The sequence below is a fragment of the Lolium rigidum genome, chromosome 7 (genome assembly GCF_022539505.1).
Source record: "Lolium rigidum isolate FL_2022 chromosome 7, APGP_CSIRO_Lrig_0.1, whole genome shotgun sequence".
Taxonomy (NCBI): Eukaryota; Viridiplantae; Streptophyta; class Magnoliopsida; order Poales; family Poaceae; genus Lolium; species Lolium rigidum.
Window position 1 is genome coordinate 157,348,028 of NC_061514.1, and position 21,007 is coordinate 157,369,034.

At 46.3% G+C, this 21,007-nt stretch overlaps 1 protein-coding gene across 5 annotated transcripts; it reads left to right on the top strand.

Moving 5' to 3' along the window:
• Positions 1-15,437: 15,437 nt before the first annotated feature.
• On the top strand, positions 15,438-19,986 carry LOC124674376. 5 transcript variants are annotated; one of them, XR_006992998.1, is made up of 5 exons: positions 15,438-16,365; positions 16,606-16,705; positions 17,163-17,317; positions 17,427-17,602; positions 19,758-19,986. XR_006992998.1 is itself a non-coding variant. In XM_047210417.1 (4 exons), exons 2-4 carry the CDS (start codon positions 17,232-17,234, stop codon positions 19,946-19,948), a joined length of 453 nt encoding a protein of 150 aa, XP_047066373.1. In that variant the 5' UTR covers positions 15,438-16,461; positions 17,163-17,231; the 3' UTR covers positions 19,949-19,986. The 5 variants fall into 5 exon arrangements, 3 of the variants coding, with proteins under 3 accessions (XP_047066373.1, XP_047066375.1, XP_047066374.1); XR_006992997.1 differs by having other exon boundaries at positions 16,606-17,317; XM_047210417.1 differs by lacking the exon at positions 16,606-16,705 and having other exon boundaries at positions 15,438-16,461.
• Positions 19,987-21,007: the final 1,021 nt, after the last annotated feature.

A 21,007-nucleotide genomic window follows, 5' to 3' on the forward strand; every position in this document is an offset into this window, starting at 1 on the left:
TTCGTAAAGTGTATGAGGCAGGAACAAGGGAATAACTTATGTGGATACTACGTCTGCACCTTCATGCGTGACATGTCCTGTCCCAAGGGTGGGGACCCACAAATACACCACACTCGTGTACGATAACAAATTTTCACAATTAATCTTAATTAGTACCATCTATTGTATTGAGTTCCATTCATATATTGATCTCCTTTTTTAAATATAGATGAGACGCCTGCGGGACACTCTCATAACAGCGGATCAAATAAAAGCAATTCAAGAGGAAATCGCGGGATTCTTTATTACCGAGGTCCTTACCCCAGGTGGAGAGCACTATCGGCGGATCGTGACGGGGAACGAAATCCGTCGAGGACATGTTGTATTGTAAATATGCATGCATTACGTGTACTCGTTGACGATGTCGTGTACCGTTGACGATGTCTATATATATTCATGACGATTTTTTGTGGTTTCTTGAATGATATATATGCATTGCTGAAACTCGCCGTGGTAGAGAAACGCCCGTTTCTCTCGCCGCGGCGAGAAACGCCGGTACAGCCTAAACCCGTGCCGCGGCGGAGAAATAGCAATTCTCCGCCGCGGCGAGGAACCTAGGCCCGGTTCGTACCACGAACCGGGACCAAAAGCCTTCCACCGCGAGCTCCCTGGCCGCACCACGTGTCGAGGCCTTTAGGCCCGGTTTATCTTTGAACCGGGACTAAAGGTGCCCCTTTAGTCCCGCCTAGTTGGTCCCGGTTCGGGAACCGGGTCTAAAGGCCCAATGGACCGGGCCTATTGCCCCGTTTTCCACTAGTGTGGTATTCGTTTTCAGAATTTTTTAAAACTCAAAACTATGATTTTTTTTATTTTTAAAAAACAAGATCAGTGGTGTGCACGTGCATCAAATCTCCACTCTGAAATGTGCTATTCAGTATAGATTATATATTTTTGGGGTAGGTTAGAATACCTAGTCCGCATCGTCAAATTTGTCACAGTCCGTGTGAACCATGGGTAGGCACTAATCCTAGAGCAACAAATGTGTGCGTGAGCCACCTCACCATTGTTTCCGTTTGGATCATGCGACGGTGGCGTGGAGGCGGCGACAGCAACCCATACGTGCTTGAACGGCCCGAACCAAACCCACAATTAATCAATCCAGAACCCTCCAGCATGACTCGTAGTGCGACGTGCATGCTGGGTGGATGTGGATGATATCGCGACTGTCATGCACCGGAGGAGGAGCCGTGCAAGCGTCGCGGCGGCAATTAATTAATTTAATCAGTGCGGCAGGCCGGTTCATGCACCGGACTCCGGCTCGTTAGCTTAGCTTCAGCCTTCAGGGTCGTCGCGCCCCCGCCGGTACTCTGCACGATGCGGCGAAACCGGCCGCTCGGCCGGGTCCACGATCCACGGTCGCGCGCGGTGGACCAAGCCGGCAGGTCGATCCTTTGCGTTGCGTCTGGGTTAAGCTGACGGACCGCTAGCTATTACTACTATTTTCTTCCACACGGGAAAGTTTTGTATGCACATGTACACAGACACAGTACAGCGTATGAATAAGGGGCACTGTTTATACGTGTATGCAGGTGTACGCTAGCAGCTAGCTATAGTATGCATCGGGCATATGCATGCATCGAATAAAGGTATGGTGTGGCTTTTCCTTACAACAATGCATGGTCGCTGGACCCGCGGGTGGCGCCCACGTACGCACACTGCGCATCCATCGGCATCGATGATCGATCCGTACTTTGTCGATCGACTACAGCCACGTACGTACAACTTGGCGGGCGACTTGGCGTATGGACTGTGGAACAAGTTTTGTGGCAAACCAATCCGTTCTTGACTTATGACATCTCCAGCAATCTGACGTATTTTGATCATTAAAAGAAATTGCTTGCATTCGTTTACGTTGAGTCGTGGACACAAAATTGGCAAAATTGGCTGAAAAGGATAGTCTGACCATTTCCATCCGAGGTGCTCGCATTAATGCGACGCGTATTTTCCCAAAATTATTTATTAATTGATAAACTAATTTAGGTAGTGTGAAAAATAAAAACATGAAAATACAAAAAATCTCTGCGGATAGGCCGGTCAGTTTGCACTGGGTCGCTGGGCTGAGGTGTAGACCCAATTTTAACCATGCAAACGTAAACGGTCACTTAAATCCGTTTACGTCGGGCTGCTGGAGATGCCCTTAAGACCGTCAACTCCTAACTGTAGGCGAGTAGTGCAGTGTAGTCCTACATATTGTCGCAGACATCCTCGACCGCTCTGCCATTCAGGGGCGGAGCCAGGATTTAGGCATAGGGGGGGCGAAGCCGATAATGATCGTCCTTTAAGTATAGTACTATGAAAATTAAGTGTAAAAAAAAGCATATTATCATATTGCATGTTCGGCTTATAATAGTGTAGATATGCCATCCTTCGTTTAGATATAACCAAACCAACATACTATTATCAACAAAAGCTAATTTTTGTATGTTCAAATATAGTTTTTTTAATTGTTTAAACAGAGTTCTGTTACCAAAGATTTTACCTATATTTGGCATCAGGCCAGATTCAAGCTCGATGCAATTGGCAGAAAGCCACGAAAAAGTATCACGCTGTAGCATTTCTCCTTTTCTTTGTTATCAATTAGCAAATTGTAGCTAAACTTAAACTGAAACAAAAGGGACTTGGTTCAGATTTGGGTTAAGTATACAGTATATATCGTGTACCTTGGACAAATAATCTTGGCAGTAAGTCCAATCAACATATGTGCGGAAAGCTGGAACCGCCGATCAGCGGCGGCCGGCATTCTTGCGGTTACTCGGCTGCCTTGACAAGCCGGCGGCGGCTTGCCAGCCGGAATAGCCGATGGCGGCGGGCGCTCCTGGCGATCTGGCAGCCCGATCGGCCCAGGCGAGAGTAGAGGGAGACGGCCGGGGCTAAAGAACTTCCACGATCAACTGCCTATATTGCACTGAAATATGGATCCATTATTCCCGGCGTGGATATAGCTAGCACTCCATGCCGTAGGCGATCACTTCGCTAATCAATTTTATGGGCTAACGGGCTGTTCCTTTGTGTATTTAGGATTTGACGCTTGAAGCTTAGCCACTTAGGCCTAATTTGTGACTAATACTGATAGGATTAACAGGCTTGTACGCTGGCAGATTGTTAGGGGGGGCCGGTGGTTGGGGGGGGTCTAGCCCCTGCTCGCCCCCCCCTGTCTCCGCCCCTGCTGCCATTACTGGCGGTGCAGAAGGCGAACGTTGGGTCACTGCGAGGCTGGCTTGGGGCGGATCGGAGGATAAGCGAATTGTACTTGACACATCCACTCGTAGACGTATTTTTAACGTGAATGTCCAACTTTGAAGACACATTCTCCTCCTCCTCCTTGACTTGACAGAAGATGTCACCATTGACACGGAAGTTGGGCACTGGGCTTTGACCTGCTCTGAGCAGCTCAGGTGCACAATTGTCGCCAATTTGGCCACAAAACGAAGTGTTGCACAGGGAAAACTGCTCCTCATCCACCTTCGGTCTAAGTTCACCATGCTGAGCAGACGCCCAATGTTGTTCGTCCTTGTCCCTCGCAGCGACCCCCTCACCGACCTCAGTTGCAGTTGGATCACCTTGCTACAATAGATGTGCGGTCTACCCTTGATGAGGAGGCCAGGTTGTTGCGCTCTAGGAGGGTTGAGTGTTTCTTGGTGAGAGAGGGGGCTGCTCTTTGCATGTCCCATGTTGCGCATAAAGCCTCTCTTTCAGCTGAGATCAATGTCGGTTCAGGTGAAGTTGGGGAAGAAGGCCTCTTTGGTGGTTTCTCCCCACAAGCCATTCACTGCCCCCTGCCGCAGCTCCATGTGTTGGATGCATCTGAGAGTAAGGTCATAGCTCCGCTAATGCTAATCATGCCTGAGTTGCGGGAGTTGTGTGGGAAGTCGGTTCCTCCCTTGTCGATGGGGCATTTGGAGGTGGACTCGCTTGGGTCCTTGGCGGTGGCTTCCATGCCACCATCTTCAGAGCTTAGTCAATCGCTTGCCAACGTTGACTCAGTTGACTCAGAGGTTTGCAAAAGAGTTTTGCGACCTTCTCGATAGCTTGGAGATAGCTATCATTGGATCTAGCAAATATGTTGTGAGTCTTCTATTAGGGAAGTATACGGGTGACAAAACCAAGAAGGTGAAGGGGTACCTCAAGGGCAAAAGAACCACAAGGAAGGTGTATACGGCTGCTTGATGGATGATCTCATCTTTTAGGATTGATGTGTCCTGATCTTTGCACTTGTGTTTCTGGTGAGTTTCCTTTGTGTGCGGTGATCTTCTTGTTGAGAGTTTGCTGCCACGCAGGTTGAAAGAGTTGTTTGTTTTGCCTAGGAGATCGATGAGTTGCGGACTTTGGGTTGAGTTCGCATATGGTGGTGTTGTAATGGTTTTTGGCCGGTTTTTCGTTAATTAACTGGGCGTTTTCTTCTTAATTTATAGATTGAGCCAAAACTTTTCCCTCCGTTTTTTAAATTTTTTTTGGGTTAGGATAGGCTGATTGCGCGTCGTTCCGTTTCTGTCGTCCTGTTTTTCATGTTTTCTTATCCACGGACGTCTACACGTCATGTTCTGTTGGTACATTATTGCATTTCTGTTTTGTCGCTTGTGCCAGTACTTGGTTCGTACGAATGCGTACACAAGCTCGTGCTTGTGCGAGAAGATTTCAGGAGATCATGGTAAGCAATATCGGTCGGAACGGAAACCCCGTTCCGCACTCCACGCAGCTAGCGGCGGGTCCGTACGACGGCTTGGCTCTATCTCTATCTACAGGCCTACAGCCACCGACCGAGCCTGCTCATGTGTCGTTGCTCCACTGTGGCTGGCGCGCATGCAAAAGCAAGTCTGCTCTCGTAGAGTAGGAAGTGGAACGCTGCAAGCGATGAATACGCTCGTGGTGTTGTCGTAGAGTACACTAGCAACTGGGCCTTTCGCAGCTCCCCATGCAACCACGCACGCAGACGTAGGCTCCAAAACCAACGACGACCCGTCCCGTCGATTGCTTGCTCCGTCTCCCAACCCAACTTCTCGCCTTTGCTTCCGCGAGCCTTTGCATGCCTGCGATCGAGTGCAGCGGCGTTTGTGGCCTTCTCTTTCTCTCTAGACTCTGCCGTCGATCCAGTAAAAAGGTGGAGCACACTACTACCTCGGTTTGAAGGAATAAGACGTCATTGTTTTACGTGTTTTTTGTTTCATCAAGAATTACTTTAAATAGATAAACATTATTAGTATAAAATTTGTATCATCAAAAAGTGTTTTTTAATACGAATCCAACGATACTAATTATGTATAATATAATCAAAATTTTATTGTTTAATGTTTATGGTCAAAGTTCGTCTTGGAATACGTGTGCGCCTTATTCTTTGAAACGGAGGTCCATATATACTCACTTCATATTGGTCCTGCGGTGCAAAGATATTTATTAATAGAATTTAGAAAATTAAATTATCTTGCACCGATTTTATTCTCGAATCAACATATCTCATAATGTTTTTGTGTTGTCTTCTGTTGTTCTTTTCAGTGTGTGCCTTGTGTAACTTCTAACCGGTTGATGGCTTCGTTAATTCAAAGCCAGGTTTATTTTAAGCCTTCCATCCAAAAAAATGGGCATACTATCTTTGCGTCAAATGACAAAAATACATTCTTCAACAACTAAAATTAGCAAAATCGTTTATTAATTCTCAATTCTCATAATACTTGTCTAGCATGGCTAACACGGACACTCTCTGTCGAGTCGCATGTTTGGTGCCTAAGCAGCGGATGTGTGATAACTCCTAAAATGAAGTTTGTTTTCGCTTTCTAACTAACCGGAAAACTGCTGAAATACAATGAATCTTTCTTTTTCTTGTGATCTTACGAAACTAGGAAATGATCAATTTTGGACGAAAATCAAGTCATGAATGAAGATTTAGATAAAATTGTGGCCGAGGTACATCTTCCCTATGTTGTGCCTAGGCTGCCCCGACTGGTTGCAGTACCTCCATGCAGAGCAAACACCAACTATGTGGAGCCGCTCCCTTGGTGTCGGCGTTCCCGCCGGAGGCAAGGACCAGTCGGAGGACGATGACGCGGACTACCAGCCGATGGAGGGGAGCCCGAGCTTACGGAGGACGAAGCCGTCACGCACCATGGCCATCTCCCGGGCCATACATGCGTCACAGCGGGCGCCGCCACCACCTCCGCCGCATGCGCCAGAGAACCTGCCTTCTCATCCTCCCACGGCCAGTGTGTGGCCACCGCCGCAGGTCTTCATCGACCTCGGCGACGAGGACTAGGCGGCTGACAGTACCGACATCACGGAGCGATTACCCACTTTTATTTTTATTTTGCTTTTTTTATGTCTATAACTAGGGGCTTTTGGGCCCCAAAATTATATACTCCCTCCGATCTAAATAAAGAGAATCAATTTTATCTAGATACGAATGTATCTAGACATGTTTGTTGACTAAATACATGTGTGCCTATACAAAGTTGAGTCAATCAATATAAACCAGAAGGAGTATGATCTTTTTTTTTCACCGTTTCTATTTTTTTGCGGACTCGAGGCCGTTGGGCCTCCCTCCCAGCGCGCAAACGGACATGGCCCAGTTTCTTGTCCGCCGCCCACCCAAATGGATCCCGACAGATAGAATTACAGTCCGTTTTACGTTGGCCCGTTGGGATGGCCTTACGGCCCATGCAGGCCATCTCGTGTGAGTGTGACACGCCGGCCGGCCGGCACATGTACGCAACGCCTTCCCACGGCCGGATCACCGGCTAGCTCCTGGAGCTTCATCGCCGTCGTGTCTGTAATTCTACTCAGTTGTTCCCGGGATCATCTGTACTCCCATCCCCATGGCATCGGTTGTCCCACGGTCCGTCCACCTGAATTTCAGTTCCCGTCACAAGTTGGGCTGCTGGGATCTGAGCCGGTCGGAGAGAAGAACGTTCCCGGCCCGGAGAAGAGACTGTTGCTTGACGTATTTGCCTCAAGGTCTCCTCCGTCCCCTGCAAAAGCATGGGAGCTTGGGACCTCCCTAACGTCGGATTGTTGATATAATGATATGGACCTCACGTGCTAATCGCTCGTTCATTTGATTCAGTGTTAAGCAATCTCATCCATATCTTGGTTAATTAGCATGCGTTTTCAATTGTTGATTTGCGTTGCGGCTTTACCTGCGTACTTGGGAAGTGTTCCTGCCAGTGTTAAGCCAGCTAGGAGCCAGCGGCTGCCTATAATCTGTTCTCCATTATATTTGTTACTCCACTGTTTCAGTGGCATTATATCTGTTCCACATAAACAGCTTAAAAGAAACTGATGTACTCATCCAGAATTCAGCAGCATACTCCTTTAGCTTAGGAGCGAAATGCTTCCACGGAGTTCCGATCCAATGCCAGGAATGGATCACCAATGCGGATCCATTGTTCTCGCCTAGTCTCAATCAAGGGTATAAATCCATTCTTATCCCTATCTCATTAAAGGCCAGCTGGGTGCACGGGAGGATATAGGTAATTAGGTATGCATGCAAAATTTTCTCTTAACGTCTAAATCAAATGACGTTGCTTTGTGATGGCAACAACTCCTAGTGTTGGCCCAAAGGGGCATCAACAACTGGTTGTCGCGATTTGCGACTACTTTGCTTCGATGCTGCGAAACGTAAAAGCCGACGTTAGCAGCCTCAATAAGGATTAACTAAAGAGAACCAACCTGAGATTGGGTGGTTAGGTGGGTGGTTGTACCCCCAGTCCATCAGAGTTTAAACCCCAGGTTTAACATTTGTGTGTCTCATAAAGGCCGAATATTCATTCAGACGAGGCGACGTTCCCGTCAACAGCGAGGTGCCTGTGGTGACTTCGTTAATTTCAAGATTCAATCTGCTGGCTCAGTATTTCGGAGGTGCTCATAGGGGTAGGGTGTGCGTGTGTGCGTTCATAGGGGTGAGTGTATGCGCATTTATGTGAGTGCCTACGTTTGTACTGTGTTTCTCAAAAAAAAAGGATTAACTAAAGAGCGCTTGGACCTCTACCCCTTTCCTCATCTACAGTGAAAAGGGCGATTCTTTGGGCGAAACCGAATGCGCCAGAGTGGCTTTTGTTGGCGGTGGTCTTCTCCTCCTTTGGAGCTTCGCCGCGGATCTGCCGTCCCGTCCTCGTTCGCGGCTCCACGGAGTGCTCAAGAGAGTTTCCCCTTCGCTGGTGTCTGAGAGGTGGCGGATCCGGCAATCGACGATCTTGAAGGCGTGGTTGCCGTTGGCCAACATGGTGTTGCCATTCGTCGTGCAGGGTGGAGGTGCTCAGGTACCGAGGAGCGTCGACTTCCTGGTCGCGAAGGGGAGCGACCCAGTCCAAGGTTTCGGAGGTGGTGCGGCGGGTTTTGCCGACGCAGCGTTCTGCTCGAAGACGACGACGCCGGAGCTCAGAAGGGCCTCTTTGTAATCTTCCTTGTTTTTTGGGCTTTTCTGTAAGAGTCTTGGCTGATGTATCTGCGTCTTCCTCGCAAAAAAAAAAAGGATTAAGAGCATCTTACTGAATCGTCATAGGTTAATTTTTTCAGTTCCAACACATGTTGCAACTTGCAAATTATAACTAGCACAAATCATGAAGTCATTCAAGGGCGTGTTTTTTTTTTTGAGCAACCACATATTTCATTAATCGAACATCAAGTTACATGAAGCAACACATGTGGAAACTAAAAGACAAACCGGGATAAAATGATTATCCTGAATTTGCAGATAAAAACCTACAAAATTGAGAAATACAAAACGATCTCTAGGGTTTCCTGCAACCACCGTAGCCAGCGGCCGCCGTCCAATTCCAACGCCGCCGAGACGAACGCAAGAAGAGACGCCGAACCTCCACCATTGCAAGATCCAAAAAAGCACCATCGCCAACGAGGCTTTGTGAGTCGATGAACAGGCCTGCTGCAAGCAGTGAGGCACATGTCGCTGTGGCACGTCGACCGGGGGACATCCCCGTGCTGTCTTGGACCAAGGTACGCCGCCTCCCATCGACGAAGTCGGAGAAGAACGACATAACCACCACCTCCGGACCATCATCTTCGCTCCAGAAGAACCACCTCGCCCCGGCCCCCAGCGCCGTCGTGGACAACGACAAACGCCAGTGACACGTCGAGAAACAGATCTCGCCAGATCCGAAGAACGGCGAGAAGACCAAGCCGTCGACCTGAAAGATCGACAAGCACACGTTGCCAACAACTCCGAGACGCCGCCGTGAAGGTCGCCGCCGGTGTGGGAGTGGAGTTGTGGCAGATTTATTTGCCCGGGCGCCGCTCCCACCACCCCAACGACGCACCATAGGAGACAAAAACTAACCCTAACTACTAGGCCAGAACGGAGGAACGAGGTTCCCCCTCCCTCATGCCGCCGCCAAAGCGGCAAGCGGAGGGAGAGGAAACCAGGCCCAGCGCCCTGGCCGGAGGTTGGAAAGATTGGAAACGCCCTCCGCCGCCGCCTCTCACGAGCGGAGAGGAAAAACGGTTCGTGCGTTTGTTTACATTATTCAAGGGCGTGTTTGGGTAGCCTACAACCTCCTTTTTTGCATGGGCTCAGAAACGAAACCGTATTATTTGCCCGGTAGGTGTGGCAGTTGTGGTCCAACCGGTTCTTAAATCACCCTCGGGCCGGCCTTGGAGGAACGTTGAATTGGCAATTTCCAGTGGTGCAGGCGTTGTCTTCACTTTTCCGCTCGACGGATGCAACCTCTGCAAGTGGACTTAATTAGGGCTCACTCTTGCTTACACTACTCCACACACACTCTCTTCAAATCAACACAAACTTATTCTGAATCGAAATAAGTTGTACATGAAAAATATGTGTGTCGATGATATGAATCAATTCCGACAATCGGTTTTAAGTTTCGTCAGTTGTAAATCGTCAGTTTCGTGTATGAATATTTAAGAGAATTTTGTCGAATTCGTCGCACATGCTCAACTGTTTGAAATTTCCTTTGAGGGGTAGGTCCACCTCATTATTCCGCATGACTTTCATGTTGACATGTTTTTTTTTCGATGTACATACACGGATAGATAAATGACTCGCTAATATACTGTAATCCATATGTATGTGTGAGTATATTTTGGAGTACTCTTGTTCAACTACCCACTTGCCATCTTCATGGACGGCGACGTGATGATGATAGGTGAGAAGTGAGAGGTGATAATCCATTCTGGTGTCCATCCTCGTCGTCGGTGGCGGCATGGTGTTGTCCGGCTAACATGAATGACATCATGGTGTTAGGCTTCATGGTCGGCGACGTTGTGCGTTGACAAGTGTGGACGGTGGTCTCAAGGTGATGTTCGTGTTCGGCGACGTGGTGATGCTCGTGACCGGCATGACCGGCGGTTTCATGGTGGTGTTCGGCAACGTCGTCGGCAACATGGTGATGCTTCTGACGTGCGTGAACAGCGGTGTCATGGTGGTGTTCGTCTTCGTGTTCGGCGACGTGGTGATGCCTGTGACGGGCGTGATCGGCGGTGTCATGGTGGTGATGGTTATTGTATGTGATAGGCACTAATCCGTGGCGGTAACCGTTTAGGTGTAGCCAGTGGCGGCGACGATCTTGTTGTGCTACACTGAAAGCTTCGGCCTATCATATTCAGCCAAGTCTTGCGCCTAGATAGCGTAAACCCGCCTTGGCCACCGTCAGCGGGAGTGGTATGGTGGTCTTTCTGCGCACCGGCGCGGTGTCAGGCTCCGTGACAGCGGCGTGAGGCTTTATGATAGGTGAGGAGGTGAGAGGTAAGGTTACCATGTGGACAAATGGTGAGGCTAAAGTTAGGCTCGTATGAAACCAAATAAACTGAGTCTTACGAGTTTCTGCTAGGCCAAAAAAATCACGGGCTACCAAACAATAGACCGAATCTGACTCATGTCCCGTGACGTCCAGGAGGTTTCTTCTCCATAGCGTAGTCATGGAAGAAATCAGCCCAAGCTACCAAACGGACCCCAAATGTTCAGGTCATTTTTCTCAAATGCATGTAGGAAATTATTAGTTAAAATTCTTTCTCGAAATGTGATATGCCCTTATATTTAAAGAAAATAGAGGGAGTAGTTATATATTCTATTATATGGATCTGGGGCATGCTAAGAGCTGCTATGTAATTAAGATCTGATACTGTAACACACAAAAAAAAAGAACATCAAGAAAAACAATGTAGTGACTGATTCGACTATACTGAACTATATGTTGTACATACATGTGTGGGCTTTATTAGATATGCATCGTGAGAAGATAAAATTTGTCTCTATTTGTTCCTTTTCTAAAAAAGACGGCCTTGCACACATTGTATACCCTTTCTCATATAGTGTGATACGTATGCTAAATGTAATAAATATGATTTTATGCCTGCAAATCCTTTAGATAGTGGAAGAAAAGAAGGTATGCTCTGGACAACGATAAAGTTTGCACCTTTTGACAAGGAGAATGATTTGATACACCTGTTATGCCCCCGTCTCTTACATCATGTGTAATAGCGATCCATCTCTTGCTGGAGTTTTTTCTTTTTTCGAAATGGGGGAAATATCGCCTCGGCTTCTGCATCCAAAGGATGCACACGACTTTTTTTATTAGATTATTCACAACACCTTACAAGAGCAATACAAAAGATCAAACTCGAAGCCACCTCGCTAAACCTACAGAGGGATGAAGGGGGTGACAATTCACCAACTCACATCAACCAAAAACCAAATATCTTCCCAGGCCGCCCAATAGCAGATGAGAAACACATCCAGTCAAGCAGACTCTCAGCATACACCAACGCACACGCCATAGAAGTTGCTACCGCCATCTTCCTCGACTCCATCTTCAAGAGAGAACATCGCATTGACCATGCCAGGCCTGCCATCGATGCCGCCACGGCGCCAGACGACTCCACCATCCTGCGCGTGTCCATCACACTGCATCCGTCCCGAGACACCACTGCACCATGCCATGGCGACTCGACGACGCCGACACAGCAAAAGCACACCGCACCACCTCAGCACCACCGCCATCCGTTGTCTGCTCCAAAAATGATACCCCCAACAGGGAGAACGGCGTTGCGCGCCGCCATCGTTCGATCCGGGAGACCCGAGTCTGAGGTTTCCCCCGGAGCAGCCCAGGCGAAAGTAGCTGCAGGAACAATGCCTTCAACAAGGATGCGACGAACAGGCGCTGCCATTGCTCGAGTACGGTGTTATTGTTGGCAGAAGGAAGGTTTCCCGGTGAACAGTTGTTGTATAGTATTTTCTCAGATGATTAAGTAGTTCACTTTCAGTATGTTCATCTGCTGTAACTGGGATTTCCAAAATAATATTTTATTTCAATTGCACACGCCAATCAACCGTTATATAAGAGAACTTCTGTCTAATTGGTTTACTACTGTTTCCTATTCATAATTAAATAGTTGAGTTTATTTATTTATAAAATTACTATTAGCATATAATGGAATTTAGTTATTAATTAATTTACCTATTATTGGTTGACTGATGAAAAAAATAGTAAACAAAAAAACAAGCTCGTGCATCGCACGGGTTTACGACTCGTTGTTATAAAACGGAGTTAGCAGTTTTAATGAATGAGTACTTATTTATGTGTTGATAATATATTAAACTCCTCGCTAAACGTAGGATTAGTATGGGAGGGGGATCTCGTGAAGATGGTGCATGCGTGCTACCGATGTTGTCACGATCAACAAATTGGTAGTGAGGAAGCAAGCGAGCAAAGGCAGCGTTGCTAGTCAAGTCCGGCTACTAGTATTTGGGAAGTTGCACCTCTTGTTCCTCCATCGTGTCATGAGTTCGGGAAGCACTAGCGTAGCGCGATCGACGATGTAAGACGTTGACAGTGATCAGCCGGTGGTGAAAAAGAAGTCCAAGCTAGCGAAATGATACGGCCGGTGCTTTCATCTCGTCTCCAATATCTGTGCAGTGGTGTTGATTTTACGTGGGGGCCCATGTAACTCTTTCAGCAACCGGTGACTCAACGGCCCAGGTCCAAAATAGCGTGGAATAGCCCATCACATGATCAGATGGACCGCTGGATTCATCTATACTCGTACATAACATCGCCCGCCGTGTTAGATTGATTCATCGCATTCAACCATTTACCGCCGCCACAAGGGCTATCTAGCGTCGAATTCTCCTACATGTCGTCGAGTGTTAGTCACCGTGCCGGCCGGCCATTATCAACCGCCAATCAACCGCGATGCATCGTCCACAGAGTCTCAAGCTGCTAAACATGTCTAGACTGAACACTGACGGTATGTCGTAAGATGGTGCTATTAGATCTATTCTTATATTGAAATATCTGCTATAGATTGGTACGAAATATTAGCTAGTCAGAAACTTGTCGGTCTAACTCAAATCGCACAAGGTAAAATCTGATATAGATTAGCTAGTAATCCATTTATTTATTTTTATAAATTCTGCTATGCTCATGAAGAGGAAATAGGTACCTACTAGTACTTCAAGTTAGTTCATTTAACCTTCTACCACCGAAAGGTGGACATGAAATGCAACCTGCGAGACGTAATCACTCCGATCTCAATACAATTGATATCCACACCATCAAATAAATATAATAAACAGGGTAAAAATTCCCACCGTAAGGCAGAACAAAAATGGCATATGATATACTATCATGATATTCTAGTCTTTTGTGCTAATTCTCCCCCCTCCCCCTATACTTAAATCCTGGCTCCGCCCTTGCTTATTAGTAAATTCATATTTGATTATCTTATTTGTTCCACTTTGACATCATATATCTGTGTCCTTACCACTATAGGGATCGACTTATATGTTTGAGGGTTCCAAGCCATCAGCAACGACCGTTTTCGTGCAATATATATACCCCTCGTGTTCCATCCATATACTTGCTTGCTTGCGAAGGTACGTAGTTCGTCTGCCGGCATACGTGCGTGTAGTGCATGGATATATCTAACTGGACCATAGGAATGCAACAATTAATATCGGGCGACCCAGTTGCTGATGATAGAAGATGGATGAAGTCCAGCCCAGGAACAGGAGCCGGATCTCAATCGACCTTGCAGGTAGTCGGATCCGTGAAAGCCCATGAAGTATCCGGATCCAATACGCGTATAAGGAAAGGTGGATCTTTGACGTGCACGGCAATGTAATATTCCGTAGTTAGGTATCTTGTATTCCGGTTAGGACTCTCCGTGTAAACCCTACATTCGGGCGTCTTTATAAACCGGATCTTGGGAGCCCTAGAGGGACAACCACAACTCATTGTAACAACACGAAAGCGCCCAGAAAATTCCAGACAAGCAGGAGTAGGCCCTATCATCGTGCAGGTGTTCCGAAGCTGGGTAACTCGCGTACCACCGTTCCGAAGACTCTCCACCCAATGGCCCCTACTTCTTCTCTCCTCCATAAGGATCCCTCCTCTGGAGTACCGTCGAATAGGCAACGACAATGCTCAACCCGTGGGTAAGAGTAAAGCTTCTTGACTGACTCACCTACAAAAAAATCTCAAGAAATATGACATGATATGGCAATTCTGATAGGAAACCGCTTGTCTTTCCACTCGTGACAAAATGATCGTTCCTAAAATGTGTGGACATAGTTCAAAAAGGGAAACATAAAGGAAGTAGGGATAAAATAAACCTGTAGATTGTTGATTTAGTATTTACATTGAACATGGAGTCAAATAAATCCAGTAACCATTTGTTAATTGGAGAGAAAAATGCAACTTGATGTGTGGCTGACACCCTACCAAATAATGATACAAAATACTTTAATATAAGAAACATTTATATTTTAAATTTAGACACTATTATTAATGCCAAGTCGGGCCTGCTCGCCTTGTCCCACCGAGCTTCATATGCAATTTTCAGAGCAACTGAATTTATGTTGAGCAGCAAATAACTGCAAGTTTGCAAGTCAACTTCCTAGCAGAGGTAAAGCATTGAGAACTGGAAACTTTCAGTTCCATTGATATTTTTCTTTGCAAGCACGTAACCCACCCATAACTACTATATAAAAGGGTAACACACATCTTTTTTCTCCTAATTTTGATTTTCCTTTTTAATTAACGTGATGCTGACACGTGTGCATTCTATGCACATGTTGTTTTGGTGTACACTATTTTGGTGTTCCGTGGAATTTTAGATGAGGTTCAGAATTCTTGTGGCTTCACCACGTGGATAATTTCATCCCTGATGTTATGCTGGGGTTGTGTGGCTATAGCTGTAAAGTGGGCATGTCTTCTTTGTTTTTGTGCGAGACACGTCTTGCATGTGTTGCTGTGTGCGGGATCTCTGCTATTCTGGCCACTTCACGCGTGGACGCGTGGTTCTGATAGCACCGATGAATGCACCGCTCTATTCCTCCTGTCTCGAGAGCTCCCATTTCCTACCGCCCAATGTATTCCCTCGGCCCTCCTCTTCTCTCTCTCTGCCCCCTCATCCTCTCGGATTCCACGGGCTCTCTATTTGTCGTCGTTCGGGGGTGGCCGCGAGCCTGCGACGAACCGGACGGCGGCGAGCTGCTCGCGGTGAAGTGAGCAGGCGGCGTCTCCGTGGAGGTGCAGCTACGCGGGAGGGGCTCACCCTCGCCTCGCTCTGCTCTCCGCAAATGCTCCCCTCAGTCTCCTGCCTCTGCTTCCGCGCCGTGGCGGCGAGTACCAAATCTTCCCCGAGTTCGCGCTGGGTAGCTTTCTCGCTGGCCAGATGGAGAGGAACGGAGGCGGTCTCAAGGAAGGCACCGTACGGGAGTCTGCAGCGGATGTGCCCAGGGGCCTCATGCACCTCCACGGCGAGATCAATTGGAGGAAAGTGTTTATCAGAGCGGAAGGCTGGCCCAAGCGCACGAACTTCGGCTATGCGAGGATCATGGATTCGGCGGGCGTTCATGGCGCTTGAGGTGGCGCACAAGGAGGAGCAGGACGACCCGTTGATATTTGGATTTGGCGGTGCGCCTTACGACGCAAGCCGACCCGCGTCCGTGGAGGCCTGCTTCCGCGGCGGCAGCGCTCAACCAAGGTGAGGTCGATAAGAGGGGCTCCTCCATGTCAATTTCCGAGGGGGCCGCCCCATTCCTCTCCTCGCAAGGGGAGATTGACCGCCGGCATCTCCGTCTGGCTCCCTCCTCCTCTTCAATCTACGGATCCAGGCCACTCCATTCTGGTCCTGGAAGTAATTGGGACCTTCTTCCATTAAACTTGGTGGAGCTGGTGTACCGATCTGTTCCCTCTCTCTCTTCTGGGACGATATGTTGAATGTTCGGATGCAGAACATTCTGGGACGATGTGTATTAGTGCCCTCCACATGTTTGTTGTTATGTTTGTTTCAACTGAAACTATTTTTTTAGGGTTCTCTGGTGGTCTTTCCTCTAGGCTGCACACATACTGATCCATACAGGTTAAGTGTCCATTCTTCTTTTCTCACTGCCTTTATCCGTTTATTGTGTTTCAAACTGTTGTGGCAATATGTACAAGACTGAGGCGTGCATTTTAGGTACTCCCTCCGGTCCATATTAATTGACTCTAATGTGGATGTATCTAGACACATTTTAGTTCTAGATACATCCATATTGAAGTCAATTAATATGAATCGGAGGGAGTACAAAGTTTACTCTCATCACTACGCACATGTATGCAGGCTGCTATCTTCTTCTCATACATGCATGCTAAAATGCATGTAATTAATTTGGATGCATATCAGCAATGGAGAGTGAGAGTGAGGGGTCAAAAGCATTCAGGTGATACATTGTTGATTTAAAGAGGCATGGAATTCACCGTTGGTACTGTATGCACTTCGATTGCTTTTTAGCATGTTTATCTGTACACATACATCAGGTACAAGTTTGATGCATTAGGGAAGCTACCGGTTCACTTATATGGTTAACATTAAATACATATAGTTTGGATGCAATATATTTGATCATTTTGTTTTTAACCTTTCATGTTTTTGAAGTTGTAGACGTAAAGCAATCTAACTACACAGGCTGATTATAACTTATTTCATACAATTACAGTTGTGTATAATTCGTAGGGAAAAAGCATATATACTGTATACATGCATGTGAGTGTCTAAAGCTTTTGCGTGTCAAGATGGATTGGTTGTGAAGATGCTATATTTTGAGTGGTAGAATTTTTTCAGTATGTGCTGATTGCGATGCTTCGGCTTGACAATGTTATCTATTTCTTTTCCGTCAGTTAGCATATCTACTGTGTATGCTGCAACATGCACACTCGAGGTGAGCTGCGTCAGCGCACTATGTGAACATGTCGTGCAACAGTTTAAGCGACTACATTCAAGAATTCTGTGTGATCTCTTGGTGGCGTCCATGTATGAGGACCTTCAGATTTGGGTAAGCTATGGCTTTAGTGAAATAACAGCAAGTATATATGAGGTCACATGCCTCAAGTTTGAGGTTTCGAGTTGCTGAGTTGCTGATTTTGGCTTGATTTGTATTCTAGGACGATAGACACCTTCAGTGAAAATAGGAGTAAGGATTGGACCAAAGAAAGAAGTGCGCGAACCTGCTACCAGAGAGCGCATAAAGGGTTTGGAGTAGAGGCAGGATGCGCTGCGGATGGAGCAGCAAAAACTCTTTATTCGTCTAGCATCTCGAGGAAATCACCAAATGGGTTTGGTACGTCTTCTCCTGATCTTTATTTGTAAAAAAAAAGGCTCTTCATGTTCCCTTGGTATGATGAGATTTTTTTGCTCATCGATAGGTTATTCAGGTATTCCTCTCATCTTCCTCATGGTTAGATTTGATATGTTTCTCATCCTTTTGGATTGTTAGGAATGCCCGTACCTCTGCACTATTTTTTCTTGATATGGCTGTAGTCCAAATTTGAATAGTTACACTATATATGTCTGAATATGGCTTCTCGCCATGGATACTTATGTCGCTGATAAGGTCATCTCTCAGTAACTCTTGATGTTTTAGTTCAGTGGTACGCTAAAAAGGGTGATCCTATGGCCTCCCAAAAAATACTGTTACTTAGTGGCAGCCCTTATTTTTTGAATCAGTTGAAAGCTACTGTCTTTCCGCTGTACTACTTGAGCTCTAGGTGTTTCTTCATAACCAAGCAATGCTTCTTATGGCAGTAAAAGCTGATATTAAGTTGGAAGCCATGCTAAAAAATTGTGCAACATATTAGGGCCTACGTTTATACTTTATCATAGCTAATCTTTATTGCATTTGGCCCACAAATTGTGGATGAAGATACCTATCTCACCAATCAGCTAAAGTAATGTCGACCTGGGCAATGGCTACTGATATATTGCCTCAGTTCAAGAGGTCAGCTTCTTTCAGGCTAAAACCCATGCAAGGGACAAAATTTTCAGTGAATACTTTCAAAGGAAGCATTACAAATGTTTATTCCAGGGCAGGTTCTTCCTCGCTTGATTTGTGTATTTTTCTCTTCATATGTTTTTCTTTCTTTGCAATCCACCCTCATATATTACATTGTTCTGTTTCGATTAGCACCACAGTAAGCAGGCCTCTGTAAATCGCTCTGGCCATCCTCCTCTGCTTGCCCTCGCATTTCCGAACCATATATTCACTGGTTGATAAGAAGAAAATATTTATCTTGGCTACATGGTTTGCCTTCCAGTTTTGGTTGCAGTATGTGGTTCTCTATGCGGAAAATAAATACTTACGCCCAGGTTTAGAAGACAGCAAAGCAAACTGCTTTGGCGAAAGATCTGTTGAAGTCCTGACTGGAAAATATTATGCACCTATTTACCTGTAGTATTAGGTATCTATGTGTTATTATGACAAGTGTCCTGATTAGTTCACTCGGCATGTCTACTAGGCATAGTCAGACTATGGTCATATTAAGTGCCTCTGTGTATAATCATGACAAATGCCTCCTTCATCTTACTCATCGTACTACTAGATTGATTTAATCGATATTGTTTCAGTACTGTCTACAACTCGCATCATATTCTTGAGTCTCAAATCCAGTATACAAAAGGACATCACTCAGTCTGACATATCGGCAAATCATCTTGGTGACTTGGTTTATATAAATACAAAACAATGCCAGTAACCTCGCCTTACAAATATGGCAAAGGAGGAAGAAAACAGGCGCACCATAGACTCTCCCTTCGATAATGCCGGCGAGCCCTGAATCCCATGCTGTGAAACCGCCCTCTCTGGTGGTGCCCACCCAGCCTCCCCCAGCTGACACCAACCTGCCACACCGCACCGGCATGGCTGCTATTGCCGAGGTACCTGTAGAGCTTGGAAACGACAGTCAGACAAGCCAAGCAAACACCACAGACAGCCAAGCCAAGCAAACACCACAAACAGCGAAGAGAAGGCTCGGAAGCAAACACCACAGACAGCCAAGCCAAGCAAACACCACAAACAGCGAAGAGAAGGCTCGGATGGAGCATGCTCGCTGGATCTACGCCAACAACATATTATTCCTTGAGCCTCTTCTTGCACGGTAGAGCCGTGCAAAACAAGATCGAGCAGACCAGGCTCGCGAAGCCCGAGCCACTTAGGGCACGTGCGATGGTTCATAAGGCCGTCTTATCTTAGCAGTCGCTATGTAATTTAGATATAACAACAAAATATAATGTATAATTGATTATTTTTAGTCTTACCTTCAGTAATCAGATATCCTAAATTTGTGGTCATAGAGATTATGCTAAGAGATCATCTCTTAATTAAGAGAAGGCAAACCTTTTTTTTTACGTTCTCTTTCCTCCACCTCAGCGTTTATTCTACGTGGCACTGCTAAGATATTACTATTGTATATGCTCTAACAAATCACTTCTTCACGCAGTTCTCGCCTGTCAAGATAGTCTTGCCTTAGCCTGCACTACTGCAACTTCTTCGACCATGGAATGGGCTCGAAAGGCCTCAGCCTGCCCTATTGCAACTTCTTCGACCATGGAATGGACGTGGAAGAAAGTATATTGGCTTTACACAAGCAACACTGAAATAATCGATGTACCATATGACAGAAGAAGATGAGACTAGCTAAAGTAGTATTTGTGCATGAGGCAGAACTTATATATTGTCCAAGTTAGCAAATTTACTTCTTTCTATATGTCCCTCTACCGTTAATGTATCATGTATCAGATTTGTTCATCAAATTGCTTTCTACCCAATAGTTTAGCCAGCAAAATATTCACCCTTTTTCTCGAGACCATTGAAAAGAAATATAAAATATAATTAAGTAATAGTCAGAAGACGCGTCATTGGCTACATTACCTCTACATTTTTCTTCTAATACCCTACCCACACTGTTAAAAGAAACCGCCAATCGCCCACCATATGGCGCGGCGTGCCGCCGCGCCTATTATTGCTAGTTCATAATTACAGCCTGGCATACCATCAGACATGTTGCAGCTGTTGTCAAAGGAGGTAAGACAATAGCTCCAAATCTATAAATCCCACGGACATCGTCGAGTGATAGGCAGGCCACGGCTGTCACCTCTAAGTGATCTGGTCACTTGCAAATTTTCTAGGTCCTAAAGGGCATCTCCAACCGAGCGATCCAAAACGGACGCGCTGGATCGTCCGTTTTGGGCCGTTTGCGTGTCAGAGCGGACGCGCGGACGGAGCCCCGCGTCCGCGCGTCCGTTTGGGTCGCACGCTGCGCCCAACGCAGCGGCCACCCATTTGGCCTATTTCTTTGGAAAATAGGTCCTCTGGCCACAGATCCTTATAAACAATGTCTAACAAATATAGAATAATATCTCGTAAACATAGAATAATATATAATAAACATAAAATATTATCAAATACCATAAAATATTATCAAATGTACCATGATAAATCAAATAAAATGTGCCATAGTTTGAGAAAAATATAAAAATTACAATTGAGATTGTCTAACTCAATTTGGGCGCTCGAGGATCTCCTTCGTCTCTTCTCGAACCAAGCTCTCTTTGCCTCGCTCATGTTGGTCAAGTCGGCGTTCATGATGAGGTTGTCCTCGGCTTGGCGTTTGAGCTCAACTTCCTTCGCCTTCAGCTCCACCTCTTTGGCCCTTGCCATTGCTATGAGCTCAAGTTCTTTTTTTTTTTT